The 19958-nt window shown below is 41.9% G+C and overlaps 1 protein-coding gene across 1 annotated transcript in view; it reads left to right on the top strand.

Annotated features, from left to right (window-relative positions):
* Positions 1-19958, top strand: part of LOC139651864 (solute carrier family 12 member 2-like) — a gene marked incomplete at its 3' end in the record, with an annotated part of 53405 nt that overhangs the window by 15040 nt on the left and 18407 nt on the right. The window contains exon 2 of the mRNA XM_071528743.1: positions 18409-18528. Coding sequence (XP_071384844.1) covers positions 18409-18528 — 120 coding nt within the window. The remainder of the gene's footprint in view (positions 1-18408; positions 18529-19958) is intronic.

The following is a 19958-nucleotide window of genomic DNA, read 5'->3' as shown; positions in this document are numbered from 1 at the left end:
ATTCGATACACATGACAAAGAACTACAATGGCCACAGTCGAATGCGTTTTGAGTTCGATGCAGCACCGATAGACACACGGATAGATTTTATCGATCTGGACGGTCACATCCGTTCACGTTTGCCGTCGTGAAAATGCACTGGGAGAATTTCGAATTCCGTGCGGACGGATTGAAGTAACACTCGAGGAAAAGGTCGTCAGCTGGAGTGCGTGCACGCTGCAGCTAAGGTTGCACGGTAAACAAAACAGTGCGAGGTGCAGCTGTTGCACCATTTGCCGCCTGCCTCTTTTTTTTTTTTTTCAAAGGAGATGTTGTGAGGGTGGCTTACACAACGGTGCCTCTGTTTGAGCGGCCCGGCCAAGGCTAGCTTCACATGGGCTTGTGTTTTTTTTTTTTTTTTTTTTTTTTTTTTTTTAGTTCTCCCTCTCCCTTTTCCCCCCTCCCTGCCTACACCCTCCTCTCTCTCTCTCTCTCTCTCTCTCTTTGTTCACTGCACCCAAGGTTGTACACAGAAACAGGAAGCGAAGGAAGCCCAGGGCTGCCGGTCTGTCCTCTTTGCCTAGAGAGAGGGCGGGGACGGGGACAAGAGAGTCCTTTTTTTTTTGTCTCAGCGGCAGCATCAGGCTCGGGTCGTCGGCCTACAGCTGTTGTAATGTACACACATTGGAGAGCAGCTCGTAAACGTCTGCCGAGGATCTGGCTCCCCCCCCCCCCCCCCACCTTCCCTTATCCCTATATCCAAGTGCGTCACATCGGGCCTGATGTCAGAAATAGCACAACAACCCCCGCCTCCCCTCCCCACCCCCTCCAGAGGCTGCTTGCACCAGCTAGATGTAATTAAGTTCGGAGTAAATCAGGGGGTGGGAAACCTTTTTTTTTTTTCTTTTTCCTTCAGTTACTTGACTACAATAAGGTTCAGTGAAAAGCAAGATTATTACAGAATTACGCAAGCGTGGACTCAGGTAGTCGTGTAACATTCATAGGAACATGCGTCATCTGGCTGTTTTGTGGAGACAACTGCTATGCAAAATGATATTAATATCTAAAACTAGAAGGGCACTCAGAGAGCACAGACTTTGTGCTATTATTGCTTGTTCGTGAGTCGGATCCGGATCCGCTCCAAAATTGAATGGGTTCTTCCTTGGCCCATGCTACACCCTTCCGCGAAGTTTCATGAAAATCGGGTCAGTAGTTTTTGTGTAATCCTGCTGACAGACAAACAAACAAACAAACGGCACTGAAAACATAACCTCCTTGGCGGAGGTAATAATGTTTCAAAAAACAAGTTTTGGACCTTCAAAACGGTCGATGAGAACATTCCCCCTTGGTTCCTAATCGGCCGATTTACTGCCTGCTTCAATGTAATTTCAAAACACCCAATGTGTTTGAAGACGTGACTTTGGCCACGCAACCTTAAAGACGTTTTTGCTGCTCATCCCCATTACTCACAGTCTGTGTGCAGTAATGGAAACCCTGTTGACTAAAACCGGGTAGGGATTTGCTTGAATTTGCCACCTGAGATCCTAAACTACCCAAGGACGACCGCGATGGAATGACCGTGGAACTCGATGAGTATTACATGTCCCGATTCTTGACGTTCTTTTCTCGAAAGTCATTCTACCGTCACACCTGGGACGTCCGCCCATTTTGAAAGTGCTAACTCAACGCTGCGGTCAGTATTTAAACCCTGTTGTACCATGTTCAGATGTGGCGGTCCGGCTTAGGCAATGCCGCGGCTTGATTGCAGCCACCGAAGGTTGATGAAAGCAGGTTAGGACATACTTTGACTTGGGAAACGCGCGTTTGTGTTGACATATTCTATCATGTGATTGTTGCCAGGTTGCCAAGTTCCTATTTTGTGACAAATGCCTATGTTTTGGTGTGGGGTCTGAATGTAAACAAGGCATCACTGCAACTAAATGACTGTCTAGTTCATATCCAGGAGTTGCAGCACTGAGGACAGTACCAGTAGGTTGTACCAACTACTAGTTCAATTCACTTTCTGCCTATTCCTCCTTAGATGTATGATTTACTGGGGTTAAGTAACTGGTTAGAAGTCTGTTGGAAGCACACAAGACACCACAGTCCATGCACTATCACACGAAGGCCGCTGACTTCCTCACAGCAGTTTATTCCCTTTTTCATTTTGTCTAAAAAAAAAATCTCTTGCCCAATCCGACTGCCGAAGCAGGTTTGACGTTATTCATCAGGATGAAACATTCGGGCTGGACCGACTTCTTTGAAGACCCATCCGCAGCATTCACTCGATTTCTCAGAACAGTGGAATTCCTCCCCACCCCCCCACCCCCCCCACCCCCCAGGACAAAACAACGATGACCTTCATAATCATATTTCCTGTCTCCTGCAGAGGAAGGCCGCGCTCTCGCACGGCACTGCGTGACAGACCCACCATCGGCTCCCAGCAGCGTTAGACTCAGCATGTCTCAAATTCTATACATTATTTTCACATGAAGGCTCAATCGTTGAACTACGGAATAGGATTAGGGCCACAGAGTTACGTAGGATTAGGGCCACATGTGAAAAATGGATTTGAGTTCTGAGTTTTAAAGTCAGAATTCCGGTTTCTGACTGGTATCTGAACCCAGATAATTCAGAATTCTGACTTTAAACTCAGAGCTCAAATCCATTTTTCACATGTGGCCCTAATCCTCCGTAACTCTGTACAGAACGAGCCACACTGGGCACACGTAGTAGTGTAAATGTTATTTCGGTACACCGTGTCCAATATACAGTAGACATTTTTACATTGCAGTGGCAAGCATTTTTTGTGCTAGGCTGCTGATGATGGATTCTCAGGAAGGATACCTATATCACTCCCCCTCGCCCCCCTTCCCCCGTCCCCCCTCCATTCCCTCCTGGTCTCAATTTCTGAGAAAAATAAACCGGTCAATAGAAAAAAAAAAAAAAAAACCCTCAACCTTCACCATGCGCTCTCCTCCTGCAGTTAAGCCTCAGCGTAGCAGGATACCGTACTGTGAATTAATAGTAATTATGTTAGCATGGGTAGATGCCATTCTGTACATTAATGGTAATTAAATAACAGGGGTACAAACACATCAGGGGTGCAAAAGGTGACAGAAACCCAAAGACACACAATAACAGAAACTTTTGAAGAACTTTCTGAAGACTTTTTCTTGTAATTTTTGAATGACGCTATATCAAAAACACTGTCCAATGGTACACACTGTTCAATATACAGAGCCAGGCTGATGCTAATGGCTTCTCAGGATAGATACCTATTTCACCCTGATCCCCCCCCCCCCGTCTCTATTTGAGAGAAACGGATCAGATGTCGCGGCATGAATGTCTCCGAAATCTCTCCATTGTTTAAAAAAAAAAAAGCCTCCCACCACTCGGTTCATTATTCTTTTAGTATATTCCAACCCTCCCAGAGTTGGATTCCCTGCCTCCCGCTGTGCCCCCCCCCCCCCCCCCCCCCTGCTGATGGAACCCAAATGGCACTTGCTGAGATTTTTTTTTTTTTTTTTTTTTTTGCTTTTCAATTGGGTTGAATTACCGTTCGGGTTCTGGCGCTGGCCCGTGAAAGAGGCGATGAGTTGAGGTACCAGGACACAGTGAGAGGCTTTGTTGGTAAGCAAGGTATCATCTGTGGAATCGACTCGAGAGAGAACAGGAGGGAACATGAATTTTTTTTTGGGGGGTTGAGTCGGAAATCAGACATTGTATCAGACGCCGTTTTATCTTTTGAGCTAAATTCTTTTGTCTTTTTAGTTATTTTGACGATGAAATGTGAGGTGTCACTTTTTGACCTTTTTTTTGACTTTTTTTTACAAAATTCTTTCAAAGTCATAAGATCTGAACTTGTGTCGGCTATTTTCTCCACTTTGTGGAAAACGCAGAAGAAATCTCCCTGCTGCACACGTCTATAATAGGGATATTATGTCCCAGGATGGACAGAAATCATCTTGAAATGCGATCAAAATAATTAGCAAAATGATCAGGGTTGCAATTTCTGGAGCACTGTGTTAACCTTCCAGTGGCGTTTTCTGCCCTACGTTAAAATTTAAATTGGATGCTAGGGCTGAATAATTTATCAAAATTTTATCGAAATTGCAATATGGTCTACTGCAATTTTCAAATCCCAGGAGGCGCAATATTTGTTAAAGGTGAAATGTGTCAAAATACCATTTTAAAGTAAATATTGTGGTGCTGCAGAGATGTCCTGGCCTACACATCATATTCTACAGACTTAAGAAAACATCTTTGTTTGGTACAGATCCCCGCAAAAATCCCACCATAATCATTTTAATACGTTTTTCGATGAAAATGAGAAGAATGATGTAAAAATGATCATTCCCTCTAATATCGCAAAATCATATCGCAATTGCAATATCAGTCAAAATAATCGCAATTAGACATTTTTTCGCAATGGTTCAGCCTTATTGGGTGCTAATAAACTGGATCCGAGTTCCATCCAGTGCGTCTTTCTCCCCGTTCCTTTCCCCCCCCCCCGTCCTCGTGCACATCCGTTCACAAGCACACGTGCGGGAGCTTGTCAACAGATGTACAGAGGAAGTCGGCCCATTTTTCCACGATGCTCACCGAGAGCCTCCTAGGAGGGTCGCCGGGCCTTCTGGTCGTGACTCAGAGAGACCGAGGGGGGGGGGGGGGGGGGTTTACCGCTTCCTTCTCTTTCAAGCCCTAAATCTGAACCGCGTGCACTCGTCCACACCGTAGACCTGTATGGTAGGACGATAATCCGGTCCACGCGGACAAAAGGTCTCATTGTGAGTGTCGAAGGTAAAGACGCCCCAACCCCAACCTCAAGGTGAACGATTACGAGCGAGGAGCTTTGACTCGCTTCTTAGCAGGTGAGGGTTGGAGAGGGACGGGACGGGGGGGGGGGGGGGTAGGAGTGCTCATTTCCCGTCCTGAGATGGCGATGACTCAGTCGAGGGGTCAAGAGCACATCGCGGATTACGTGCCGACGAATGACAAGATATCAGTCTGTTTTTTTCTCTGACGGTTTAAACTCTCGGTACATCTATGTCTAATTCCTGCTTCCTTATTGTTAATTCAGAACCACACCCTGCATAGACTGATGCTTTGTCTTAGTACAATTGCTTTATTGTTTTATTATACACACTTCTAATATCCTTCCTCCTCCTCCTCCTCATGCCACTGATAAGCCCGGCCTGTCTGCTCCTCTCCCCACCTTTTTTTTTGAAGAGCCCTTCTCTTATTTGAAGCGCATCCAATGGCAAGCTATTAAGCTAATTGATCTCTTCTTAAGATAGTGTTTCACAAATTATCTTTGAAGGCCCAAGAAAGGATTTGCGCTTGGTGGCAAAAATCACTGATTTCATGCAAAAGATACACACTTTTCCCCTAATGTATCCGTGGCTCTCCACATCCCGCTTGTAGGCATTTTCCTCCACTTTCCACTTAGAGAATGTGAGCCCACCCCCCACCACCACCACCATCCCCCTCCTCCCTTTCTTCAGAGACACCGTATCCCTCCGCCACATTTCCAGAGCGGTCACCAGGTCTCTTTCTTCCGCTGTTTCCCGGAAATATCTTGTTCCGCTCCTGACCTTTTTTTTTTTTTTTTCCAATTCCGTCAAATTTCCAAATATATCAAGTCCCAGATTTTTTTTCCAGGTTCCTCCAACCAACCTTGAGAATAAGCCGCTTACCCCTCCTTTTTGATTTTTATTAAAAAATCGAATTGATTCGTTTTAAGGCAATAAATAGTCTGGCTCCAGCTCTTTATGGAAGTTTAACTCTCCATGTACAAAGATCTTTTGTCTGTTCCAAGATGCAGACTGAAGGAAAAAGTTGACTGGGAATTGAATTACTTTTATCTATTTATTATTCTCATTATGGCACAATAGTTCTGTGTATTAGCCTATTTGTCTTCTGTTTAGAGAAGCTAAATTTGATGCCTTCAGTGATGCATGTTTTTCCGTGATGTCGTGTGTAGTTAAGAAATACAGAAGGGACCTGGCTGTTCCTGGCTTAGTGATATTAATTGGAGTGTTGTTTGTTTTGTGATTAGATGCGTTGCGTCAATCCTGATAATGTTATAGGGGAGGAATTGTTCATTGAGTAGTACATGGCAGTGTTTCCTTGAGCTTTTGCTCTGTTAAAGGACTATTTCCTATTTGGCTGTAAAGTCACACGTTATTTAAATGGTAGGTTTTGAAGGTTTTTAAAGGTTTACTGATGTATTTAATGGGCTTATTTATGTTGTATGTGTATGTGTGGTGAGTTCACAGGCAGTGGTGGAAAGTAACTTTTCCTCACATTTACTCAAGTACTGTACTTAAGTACAATTTTGAGATACTTGTACTTTACTTGAGTATTTCCATTTGATGCTACTTTATACTTCCACTCCACTACATTTCAGAGGGAAATATTGTACTTTCTACTCCACTACATTTATTTGACAGCTTTAGTTACTTTTTAGATGGAGATTTGACACAATGGATAATATAACAAGCTTTTAAAATACAACACATTGTTAAAGATGAAACCAGTGGTTTCCAACCTTTTTGGCTTTTGACGTCTTACAAAAAGCAGTGTGTAGTCGGGTCACATTTCAGATGTCTATGAGTTGTTAACAGCTCCACCAAATAGTGATTTTTCCCTCTAAACCTCACATGGTTTCATTTCAATAAATGTTCAAATGATCCAATATTTCAGCAAAAATCAAAGATTAGAGAAAAAGTCCAAAAACCGAAAACAGATTTGTGTATCAGAACTTTGTTTTTTCTTCTTTCCTCTCCCATGAATCATCTCACGACCCCTCAGATTTATCCGGTGACCCTTTGGAGGGGCCCGAGCCCTAGGTTGGGAACCACTGGACTAAACTAGCTAACTGTATATAAAGTAGTTCAAACTAGCTCCACCTCCAGCAGCTACAACAGTAACATGCTGCTTACACACTGATGCTTCAGTATTAATAATCTAATGATGTCATATATAATAAAATATCAGTCAGAGGGACCAAACCACTACTTTTACTTTAATACTTTAACTACATTTTGCTGCTAATACTTATGTACTTTTACTTAAGTAGGATTTTTCATGCAGGACTTTTACTTGTAATGGAGTATTTTTACATCGCTGTATTGGTACTTTTACTTAAGTAAAAGATGCTCACCACTGCTCACAGGCTCATTTCTCAGAATATAACTTTTAGACTACAATATCCAGCCTCTTTCTCCCAAGGTCAACTTTCGACGGAGCGAAATCAAATAGTTGGTCGTCGGGGGGGGGGGGGTTTGCGGCGGTGCCCTTCATGGCGAGTCACGGTACAGTTTGCACCGCCGCGCTAAGCTCTCGATGCTTTGTCATTGTTGCGGAAAGCCGGCCTTTGTGCCGCTCCACCCGTGTAGATAATGCCCCCCAACTCGTCCCGGGTCGTCCGCACCGTTCCCCCTCCGCCGCGAGTTCAAACGTGATCGCTCTCGCAGCCACACCAGGTCCATTTCTTGAGTTGAATTCAGAATGGCCTTAACAGTCTTAGAGCTCATTTACTGTAGCTTTCTGAGCCGAGTGAGTGTGTGCGTGAGTGTTTTTTTAAAAGGAGTGGGGGGGGGGGGGGAACCAAGGACCAGGATTTCTGTCGGAGGCCCTCTCCAATGGAGTGCTCCGGCTAATTCTTTTTTTTAACATGCGGTCCTTAGCACAGTGATAGAGCAAGGTCTTGTCCGACTCAGAGCCATGCCCACTAAAAGCTGTCAGTGAGCTCCCTTCTACAGTCAGAGGATCGCTCCCCAAAAAGGTTCATGAAGAGGATGCGACAGCTGATACGGTGAGGTTCCAGCTTTAGCGAAGAGGTGCATCGGTTTTTCATGACTTTTTTATATATGGCTGAACAGTTAATCGAAATTTTATCGAAATCGCAATATGGCCTACTACAATTTTCAAATCGCAGGAGGCGCAATATTTGTTAAAGGTGAAATGTGTCAAAATACCATTTTAAATTAAATATTGTGGTGCTGCAGAGATGTCCTGGCCTACACATCATATTCTACAGACTTAAGAAAACATCTTTGTTTGGTACAGATCCCCGCAAAAATCCCACCGTAATCATTTTAATACGTTTTTCAATGAAAATGAGAATAATGTTGTAAAAATGATCATTCCCTCTAATATCGCAAATCATATCGCAATTGCAGTATCAGTCAAAATAATTGCAATTAGATATTTTTTCAAAATCGTTCAGCCCTACTTTGATATTATAAAAGATTTGCACCAGTACAAAGAATGAATGTAGGACCATCATCATTCAAGCTTTGAGCGATATTGTAGTGTGCCAGAAGAATCCAAAATTTGAAGAATTCTTAAAGAGTCTTAGTTTGTGTGGAATCTTTTTTTTTTTTTTTTTACATTCATTGAATTTCATTCCGACATTAAAAAGGAGCTTGAAAAGTTTTAGATTTATTTTGATGAAACATGCAGACGTCCTGAAATTAGTACGGCCGATGCCTCTAATATGCAAATCAGCATATGACATCATCCGGTCCTCACAATAGTGACTCGCTGAATGTGAGGTCCTGTAACACTAGTGTCTGTATGTCACATCTGGACTAAGAAAACAGACCCGGGCAGGGGGATTTCACAAGTCCTAGTGGGGCTTGAGCTTCAACATCATAATGGGCTATAATTAAGATAAAGCAGTCAATGCAAAGATAATTCTGCCATCAGTTAAAATCAATTTCACCTTAAGGAGAAAGGCGGCATATGTGTGGGAAAGTCGATCATGATAAATGGTCATGTTAGGAACACCCTCCATGTATGTTGCTCCAGACATTAGAGGTCACAATAGACAAATCAATTTTTTGGAAAATAAACAAAACAGATGCTCCCCGGTTTACAAAAATCCCTCATGTTATACAAGGGCAGCAGACCTTGATTACATTGTTGCATAATGACACAGAGAGCATAACCTGACCCCACTCCAGAGAACGGCTTCCCGCTGCCCAGCTGTTCAGATTAGTAGCAAGTAGCAGCTGTTCAGATTACTTGTGCCCAAATGCAGGTTTTGATGTTCTATTACATTATCATTCCATCCATTATGGGCAGGGAAACACCTGAACGCCACGGGTTAGAGTATCGACAAGGGTATCGCTAAGTAGGGCTGAACAATTAATCGAAATTTTATCAAAATCGCAATATGGCCTAGTGCAATTTTCAAATCTCAGGAGGCGCAATATTTGTTAAAGGCGAAATGTGTCAAAATACCATTTTAAATGAAATATTGTGGTGCTGCAGAGATGTCCTGGCCTACACATCATATTCTACAGACTTAAGAAAACATCTTTGTTTGGTACAGATCCCCCGCAAAAATCACACCATAATCATTTTAATACGCTTTTCAATGAAAATGAGAATAATGATGTAAAAACGATCATTCCCTCTAATATCGCAAATCATATCGCAATTGCAATATCAGTCAAAATAATCGCAATTAGATATTTTTTCAAAATCGTTCAGCCCTATCGCTAAGTATAGGTATTGGCACTGATAATGTTATTGGTGTCGATGAAATCTTAATGATAGGCAGCCCTAGATTTTCCTAGCTACTCTTGTGTTATATGTTGCGGATTATGACTTTAATGTCATTCCATTGGTGACATGGAGTGATTAGCTCCACATGGAATGTCCATTGGTGACATTCCATGTCACCAATGGACATTCCATGCTAATCACTCGATAGTCACGCCTCCCCTTTATTGTTGTGCACCAACCACACAATACTTTGCGTGGATGCATGGATGAGCAATCAAGTTATATTCAATCACTGAATGAATGAATGAATGAATGAATGGAGCGAGACACACGTTGTACTATGGGATATTACATGCTTCATAGTCCCTTTGTGATTTTCTACAGTCACACATGAAGTGCTATGAGTGTTTGGTACATATGTCCTCCTCTGTGGACATATACTGTCACATACCCATGCCATTTTCTTCATGCCATAATTCAATATTATCGTTTATCGTCTTTCAGTAGAATCATATCGTGATGATATGAAGATATTTTAATATCGTTACGTACATTTCTGCTGTCTAAATTGATGATGACAAGCAAATTTTACTTAAAAACTCAAAGGTATGGTAGGAATATTATTTGAATATTTCTGTTTTGTTTGACATCACACCTAACATTACCATTCGGTTCAATGAGATGAACATTCATTTGATTATTTAAACGTGATTTTGCATACATGAACCATATCGTGATACATATTGATATCGAGAAAAATCCTTATGATTATTATGATATTGATTTCAACCATATCGCCCAGCCCTACAATTAAGCACTCCAGGATTCAGAATCACACCACAGAGAGCCTAGCGGTTCCAGAGGCAGAGCGTTACCATAGACACGTGCTGCCACAGACAGATGGTAAAAACCTCATGAAAGTGTTCTAATGGAAAACCATTTGACTGCAGAGCAATGAAACTCCTTTTGAAGAGTGTCTCTGAAGTGGCGGTGCCTTCTCGTCAAATGGGCACAAATGCTACCGGGCAGCTCAGCCTCTTCTTCCACAATATAGTGACAGCCTCCAGTTGATTGATATTGCTGCTAGGTGCACCGTGACAGCAGTGGCTTGAAAAGGAGGGGGATATCTTTAGCCTCACAGCACGAGCATGAAAGCCTCTTGTGGGTGACACAGAAGCTCTCTATAGTCGAGTCAAGTCCAATGAGAAATGATCAACAATGAGAAAAAGGGAAACAGATTAAAACGCTTTAGAATATAATACATGGTTGACCCCAAGAATAGGTACAGGTGCTGACAAATGAAGATGAGATGACACACATATACATACATGTACATGTATACAGAAATACATGCACATCCATACATACATACTAATTACTCGCTGTGTTTAAAAAAAAAAAAAGTCAAGTTTTTAGACTGGTTTTGAATAGTGTAATGGGCGGGGCATTTCACATGATCTGCTAGACCAGTGATTCTCAACCTTTTTCATATCAAGGAACCCTAATTTAGTCCACATTAGAGCCACGGACGCCCATTTGATGAGATTTTGTCTCTCGGACCCAAATCTGAGAATATTTTTATTGTTGGATATGATTTTGTCCAGAATCCCATGACTGTCTGTATTGTAGGTAGAGAGATAACAGTGAAACTATGATCAAAACAGTCATTCTTCTACATTCTCTAATTCTTGTAAATGAAATATTGGTGAAGTTTAACAATCCATCAATTTGCTGGGGGACCTCCTGGAACCCCCTCAGGGGACCTCTGGTGGTCCCCGGACCCCAGGTTGAGAACCACCATGCTAGACCATTCCATAGACTGGGAGAATGAAAGCTTAAAGCTGCCTCACCAGCTGCAGTTGCTCCTCTTGGGACCTTTAAGAGGCCCAGTGCCAGATGACCTGCAGTATCAATGAAATTAGGAGAGAATCCATAGAAGCAACTTAACAAGGCTAATGGCTTGATTAGAGGACAAATTGCCTAAAATGTGCAACGTTGCCATCTATGAAGCACACAGTAGGGCGTTTGCTAAGGTTTCTACTTTCCAGGATGTAGTCTAATGATAATGGAGCGAGTAGTTGGTCCGTAATCATTACAAGTACAGCACATAAACACAGACACCAGTAAAGAAAAGAACAATGTCCTCATGCTAGACCACACTTAGAGCTGTGGAGCAAGGCGGCTGCACAAACAGGGAAGAAAGTGTTTCTACAAGGGCAATCACAGTGGAGTGTGAAGTGGAATGAATAAGAACCGAGGGGATAGGCTTGGGACGATATTCGATATTATCGAATATCGCGATATTTCGTTAATATCGTGATATTTCCCACGATATCGAATATTTTTAATTGAAGTGGGTTTCCTTTTCCGCAATCAGCCCGTTTTACCTGAAATAGCAGGAATGAGCAAATGACACCAAACGTCCATTGTTTCCTCCAATGCTTGAATAGTAAGATCAAATTTCTAGGATGTTAATAATAATTGTTATTATAGCCTAGAAATTTGATGTCATTTGGAAGAAATTAAGTAAAATACCCTGAAAAAAAACCCAGAAAGAAATGACGGCGATATTATCCTATACTGCGATAATTTGGCGGGACAGTATCGCGATATAAAATTGGGGATAATGCCCAAGCCTACTGAGGGAAACGGTGCATTACTTTATATGAGACAGGGTCAAGGAACTGAGAAGCATGCGGAAGTGAACCATCTGTCTGCATTAGGAAATGAGTGACCAGATACCAGAGAATTACTTAAAGAAAAATCCAACCCACATCCTTTGCAAATGGGAGCATCAAGCCAGGCGTTGGTTAAATCTACAATATTTCAATCGTACAAAATAATCACATCTGATCCAAAGACGAACAGGCTGCGTCTGATGGATGCCTGATGATTGATATCATCTCTTAACCTCATCCTCAGATCCTGCTCTGTACCTGCCGTGCTCAGATGATGTCATTACTTTACTGGCGGAGGGGGTTTGTGGACTCAAGTCTCAGGACCCCCGTGAGTGTTTCTCGCGAGGAACAATGAGCGAATGCAGAGAATTAAGAGGGGACGGGTACGTGAGTCACTGCTGAGGTACTGCGACAGAGACCGGGGACCCGAGTCCGGAATTCTCACTTTAATTTCCTGGTTTCTTTCCTAGGAGCTGGAGCTGCGTGCGCCAGCCCACATGTGTGATTTAGCTTATCTTTTGGACTGATCCCAACAGATAAGCCGGCCATAACTTTCCAATTAGTTTCACTGTGACGGTGGCGGTTAGTTGCCGTTTGGACTGATCCCAAAACACGTCTTGTGTTGTCTGCTTTTTGTTGTGTTGGGGGGGGGCTGGCTGGCTGGCTGTGTTTAGGCTCTTAATATATTTTAAATCAACCTGGAAATCATTTTTGAGCCCTTGCCTGTGTTTCCCTTCTTGCACTAGGCTACGTTTTAATTTATCAAGATAATTTAAATTGTTAAGAAGTAAGCAAGGGAATTTCCTAGATGTATTCGTCCAATGGCCCAACCCTAGTGTTGCTGTACGTGGACTAGCTAAGCTATTAAACTAGAATTTATAACCTCCTCTCCTCTCCTCTCATCGTCTCCTCTCCTCTCTCCTCACCTCCTCTCCTCTCTCCAATTATAGTAGTGGGATGTAGAGACAAAATCTGTTATAAGATCTACCCTACCCCCCTCCCTCCCTTAACGCACACACATAAACACACCCAACACCCACAACCGATACCCACGTTCCCCTGTCCTCCGAGTTCATCCGCTCCCTGGCCTTGCCTCTGCAGTCCCCCCCCCCCACTAAGCGGTGTTGACAATTCCTTTTTTTTTTTTTTTTTTATTTCCTGCTCGCATCCCTTCTTCAATTGCCCGTCTAGCTGCCGGGGCCAGACCCCCGGTAGCGTCGGCGAGTCATCGAGGGGACACGGGGCGGGACGTTCACGTTGACAGATGGCCCAGGCGAGGCGATGCTGAGCGACGCCCCGACCCCTCCTTCCCACAATGCAACTCGGCCCATGTCACAGGCACCGTAGCCTTGGATAATTTATAGCGGCTATTTATATACCCGTTGTAACGGAGCCACTCCGCTGATAGACCTCCGTTCACCTTTTTTTTAAATTTTTTTTATAACAATACAACACAAAACACACCAAAATGACACAAAAAAATAAACATGTAGAGACATCAGAAAAGAGAAGAAAAACACTGTAAACATAACAAATGTGAAACAAAGTATATTAACTAGACAGAATGGAGATCACAGCCCAGTTACGAAGAAAAAAGGTAGAGAAAGTCTAACTGATAAACAAATGCAGGTATAGTCATATAAGTTTATACATAAATAAAATGTATCAAGTAGGGCTGAATGATTTTGAAAAAATATCTAATTGCGATTATTTTGACTGATATTGCAATTGCGATATGATTTGCGATATTAGAGGGAATGATCATTTTTACATCAATATTCTCATTTTCATTGAAAAACATATTAAAATGATTATGGTGTGATTTTTTTGTGGGGATCTGTACCAAACAAAGATGTTTTCTTAAGTCTGTAGAATATGATGTGTAGGCCAGGACATCTCTGCAGCACCACAATATTTCATTTAAAATGCTATTTTGACACATTTCACCTTTTAACAAATATTGTGCCTCCTGCAATTTGAAAATTGCAGTAGGCCATATTGCGATTTCGATAAAATTTCGATTAATTGTTCAGCCCTAATCATCACGATATGATTCCACTGAAAGACGATAAACGATAATATTGAATTATCGCCCAGCCCTACGATATTTCCCGCAATATCAAATATCTTCTGGAAATGGCAAGAATGAGCAAATTATACCAAGATTCCTCCAATGCTTGAATAGTAAGATCAAATTTCTAGGCTGTTAATAATAGTAATAGTTGTTATTATAGCCTTGAAATGATGTAATTTGGAAGAAATCAAATAAAATACCCCTCCCCCCATGCTATTGTTTTTTATTCACAATGATGGTCGTTGGTCGTATGGTGATCACCGACTTGCAGTTCCTCGTTTACCCACCTTTTCGTTTACCACCTCATCACTGGTGCCAGTTTAATCTCTGTATATAGAAAACCCAAAGTACAAAGCTCCTTCACATCAGATAACAACAGAAAACGCCCTACATGCGGCTGCCTAACCGACTGCCTGAGGGCGGCTGCTCATTCCTGCAGTATGTCAGATGATGTGCGGAACTGAACAAAGATGGGTAGGTGCACTTGAATGAGGGGCGAAAGTGGCGAGGAGTGGAAGAATAGGGTGACACATCAAGGAGTGGTGGAGTGTGTAAAACGGATTGTGACGCTCTTTGATTCGCCTGTTTCCTCTTTAGAGTGCCAACATCGTGTGTGTCAGCACAATCGAACGCACTGACCGTCTTCATAGGGACATGGGAGGAAGTACTCTGATGCTTTATGTTGTACCGTCTACTCATTTATGACGCTTAATACATTATTCATTACTTTGTATCGATCTTGGAGGAACCAAATGTGCAAAGTCACTGTGCTTTAGGATGCCTGTGAATGGGCCCACTGTTGGTGTACATCAATAGGTATCTTAAAGTTAAATAAAGACCTTACGGGGGGATAGGGTCTTCGTTTGGTAACATGACAATACGTGCTAATAAATAGGGCTGTGCAAAAAATACACGATATACGATATACGATACAGCTGAGTATTGCAATATTTTTTTCCATGATACTGTGTGGTTTTTCCAGCCCCTCGTATCGATGATTAAAAAGAATTATTCATGTTTTAAACAGATTTAAAATGTCCTTAAATTTCCCTCAAATCCCTTTGAATTAAATAGTTTTGACTCAATTCTGCTGAGTTATCAATATAATGTGATGTACATATTGGACTACCCAGGTGGTACACAGCAAGTTGTATTTTCCGCTCTATTTTTACATTTTCAGTAAATTATGTAGAGTATTGCGATGTAGCGCAATATGTATCGTGATACATTCGTATCGCGACCCATGTATCGTGATACGTATCGTATCGTGAGGTCCTTGCCAATACCCAGCCTTAACTAATAAATGTGTTCATCTAACAGCACAACTGGGCTCCCATCACTGTCGTCATCATTGAACATGGAGGGCATGCGGGCGGGCCTATATCGCCACACTTCCCTGTCTGGCTCTGTAATGTGACCCGGTCACACAGTGGACGAGTGCAATCCATAAATTGAAGGTCATCCCTATATACGGAACAGCAGGATGTTCAGTCGTCCATTACGAGGCAAAGAAACTGCTGTACAGATAGAAATATTCCAGTTTCTAACCCATAGAATGATAATGTCAAACTGAAACAGGGTATCCGTGGGTCTCATAAATGTCTGAAAAAGTCTTTTAAATGATCTAAATTTAAGGCCTTGAAGGTATTAATTTATATAGCACATTGCACAAGGCAAATTCAATGTGTCAGAGTATAGGCACAAACCTCTATACCTATGATTCACTGTATTCCATTATAGGAAAGACAGAGGTGACAGTGGGAGCACATCTCGGGGCATCTGGACGTTTATTCCAGGAACTGGGAGCGTGATAACTAAAAGCAGCCTCACCAGATTGTGTTTTCAGCCTGGGAACAGCTAACAGAGCAGTCCCAGGTGACCTAACAGCACTGGGAGGCTCATATCCACATGTCATAGTGTGCCAAAATGCAATGTTAGGATTAGGCTTGGGACGATATTCGATATTATCGAATATCACGATATTTCCCACAATATCGAATATTTTTTAATTGAAGTGGGTTTCCTTTTCCACTATCGGCCCGTTTTTCTTGAAATAGCAGTAATGAGCAAATTACACCAAATGTTTTCTCCAATGCTTGAATAGTAAGATCAAATTTCTAGGATGTTAATAATAATAATAATTATTATTATAGACTAGAAATTTGATATAATTTGGAAGAAGTTAACTAAAAATACCCTGGGGAAAAAACAGAAAAAAATGGCCGCGATAATATCGTATATTGCGATATTTTGGCGGGACAGTATCGCGATATAAAATTGTGGATATTGCCCAAGCCTAGTTAGGATATTCACAGTATGTAAAAATGAATCTCACAGCATGATGTGATAGTATACATGTAGGCTATTCTCTTGTTCATCATGTATATCACCCACCACTATCCTTTGCTGTTTCCAGTTCATTATGCCTGAACTCCTCTAACAACAGACCCTTATAGAGATATGTGGTTTTACCCAACTGTCTCTCTCTTTGCCTCATTCTCTGTTAGTCCTCTCTCCAGCCATAGGGACGTACTGAACCCTAGCAGCATGTCAATACCCTGCTGAGTGAGCAGGCGTTTGCATTGAGTCGATGGCCACTTTTTCCACACCGCCAGTGGCTAGTGTGACCCCAAAGAGCTTTTACAATACTAATCTCCATACATATGTAAATGCTTGTTTTGGCTTGACTTTTGTTCCCGGTGCTTGTAAAGCAGAATGTCAAGGCTAGTTTTTTTTAAGCTGCTTTTTGTTCTGTTCCGCTTTACGTACAGCCTTCCAGGTCAGAGAAGGGAAGAGATGTAGTAAAGGCTTTGAAATGAGAGGTTTAGTTTTCCGCTGCCCCGCGCTCATCCTGAGGTTACTGGGCATGTGTGTGGAGAGGTTTAGGCTACAAAATGCAGGAAGACAGTATGCGGGGGGGGGGGGGGGCACTAACGTCACGACATTGTGTCTGCACAGGAGGGAGGCTTCCTGTGTTTTACCTTCTGCCGCAACGCAAGGACAGAAACCCTCCACTGTGAATGTGTCTTTTTAAAGAGGCAGTGTCCAGGATAAAGGGGACACTGAGACCAGTGTATGACACTTAAGGCTTAATTTCTCCTTAGCTGAGGGACTTACTTCAGGGTGTTGCACAGAATCCCTTAAAAGGTTTCCTCAGTTAAGGAAAAACGTTAAGGCATTTACTGCATTGAAAGAGATTTTACAGTAGTAAAAAAAAATTGCAATGAAAATTAATTCAAGAAGTCTGGTGAAGAGGTCCATCCAAGAGATCCAAAAAAAATACGACAACTTCTTCATTTATCGCCATAAACTCGGCCATGTTGCGGTTAAGATAGAGTCAGAGGTACCTTAAGTTTTTTTCCTTACTTTGGTTGCTAAGGTCTTTTGTGCAACGGTTTAACTAACTTTAAGAGACTCCTTAAGTATAAGACCAAGATAAGGAGAAAACCTTAAATACTTAAGTGAACATTTTAAGGAAACCTTAAGGAGAAGACTTAAGGGTGTGGTCCAGGTTGGACCAGTCTAAGTAAAGTATTTTGTGATCTAAAGCTTGTCTTTTGTGGTGTGCGTAGAGGAAAAAACAGTGAAATCAGCCTTTACTCTGTTTTCACAAATAGATAAAAAGATCACAAATCTGGAAAGGGGTGTAAAACAATCTTTTTTTCTATTGAACACTATATGGCAGCTTGTTCTTTTTGTATTGTCACATTTGAACATTTGTACATCTCGGCATTGGCAGATGAAGAGCTGTTATATTTACTTCATTTTTTCTAGGCTTTATTCAGATGGTATATTGTTGAATTTATCTTATTATCTTATGTTAATCTATTACTATTGTCATTATTAATAACCTTAATGTGTTTAACTTGTGTCATTCAACTGCTGGCTACTACAACTGAAGTTCCCTTCAAAATAAAAGTTATTCTATTCTATTGTAATGATCTCTGGAAAAGTTGGTAATGACAGTAGAAACTGGTGCCATTTTTACCACAGTGTATGTTGTGATGACTGATCCACCGCTGCTCGCACTAGTAGCAATAATGAATGAACAGTGAGCGATAAGGGCAATATTTTGATAGCAGCCAGTCTATGGCGTCCCTCATTGTGTCTAGACATAACCATGGCTTTTTTCTTTCTTTTTTTGTGTGTTTTCAGGAACCGTTTGAAGATGGCTTCGCCAACGGTGACGAGCTGACCCCGGCCGAGGAGGCCGCCGCGAAGGAGGCGGCCGAGTCCAAGGGGGTGGTCAAGTTCGGCTGGATCAAGGGGGTGCTGGTGGGTAGCCGCCCTCTTCCTCACCGCTCCTACATTCTCTCCATTCATTTTTCCGTTTTGCAGTCACCAAATCGGATGTATGGCCATCTCTCTCTGCTTTTTGTTTCTCTGTCCTCGTCATCTTTCTCGGAGCTGTTTGACATCAACAGGAATGCAGTGTCCTCGCGACTAATGCCACTGCTTCTAATACTAATACTGCTATAAAGAGATGGGTGTTGACATCTGATAGCCAGCAACTTCTTCATGCTTGGGAAACAGAGCATAACAAAATGAAGCGAGGGTAAACCCCCCACTGAACTGATGCTCTTATTCATCTATTTGTTCTTCTATGTGTTCTTACCTTGTATGAAGACCAGAGATCAACCTTTATTTTTTAGTTCTCGGAAGACACACTGAGGGTTGAGACCCTCTTTTCCAGTTTCACAAATAACACAAAAGAGGAAATTAATGAATAACTAAACAACTAAATAAACTAAACACAAAAAAGACAATTCAAAAAGAGAATCACACAGATCAGTCCATCCTCACAAGTACATCAGTTAAAACAGGTGCAGTTAAGGTTAACCAGAGTTGATATCTTTGACTGAAAATGTCCCAGGGGAACAAGGGAATCTTATTTCATGATATTTCAGATGATATTTCAGATGGTAAATTACAGCAAAGATTACAGGGAAGTCCATAGTTAAACTTACAGGACCTGGATTTGGATTTGTTTTGACTTGCCTGCCTCCCAGCTGCCAAAATCTTTAACCTGTTGGGATGACTGCTCACCAAAACTCTGTCCAGTAAACAAGCTGCTTGTGAGTCAGGTGACTTTTGTTTACAAGCCCTGGTTCGCTTGTAATTGGGCAGCGTGAACCTAAACGACCCAAATACAATATTGCTTCGGACCAAAGAAAATTATCCGTAGATGTGATCACACCCAGAGAGCGATAACAAGTCAAGTGCAAAGTTAAATGCAAGTTAATAAAATGAGTTTTCAGTTTTCTCTTTTAAGGAGACAGTTTGTTAATCATTTTCTCAGGCGGGTTGTTCCAAAGTTTAGACACTTTGATTGCAAATACTCTAAACCAATTCCAGATCCACAACTTTTTTCATGTCAAGGACCCCAAATGTAGTCCACATTAGACCCCCATTTGATTAGATTTTGTCCCTCTGACCCAAATCTGAGAAAATTTTATTGTTAAATATGATTTTGTCCAGAATTCCATAACTATCTGCATTGTAGGTAGAGAGATAACAGTGAAACTATGATCAAAACAGTCATTCTTCTACATTCTCTAATTGTGCTAACTTCTTGTAAATGAAATGATGCTGAAGTTTAACAATTCATCAATTTGCTGGAGACCCCCTAGAACCCCCTCAAGGACCCCTGGTGGTCCCCGGACCCCATGTTGAGAACCACTGCTCTAAACTTTTGAGTCAAACGA

The sequence above is a fragment of the Centroberyx affinis genome, unplaced genomic scaffold, assembly GCF_046629955.1.
Source record: "Centroberyx affinis isolate AG114_WGS23_722 - 3 ecotype Tasmania unplaced genomic scaffold, CSIRO-AGI_Caff_v1 ptg001721l_1, whole genome shotgun sequence".
Lineage (NCBI taxonomy): Eukaryota > Metazoa > Chordata > Actinopteri > Beryciformes > Berycidae > Centroberyx > Centroberyx affinis.
Note: the sequence above shows the minus strand (reverse complement) of the source record. Positions and strands in the feature narration are given on the sequence as shown.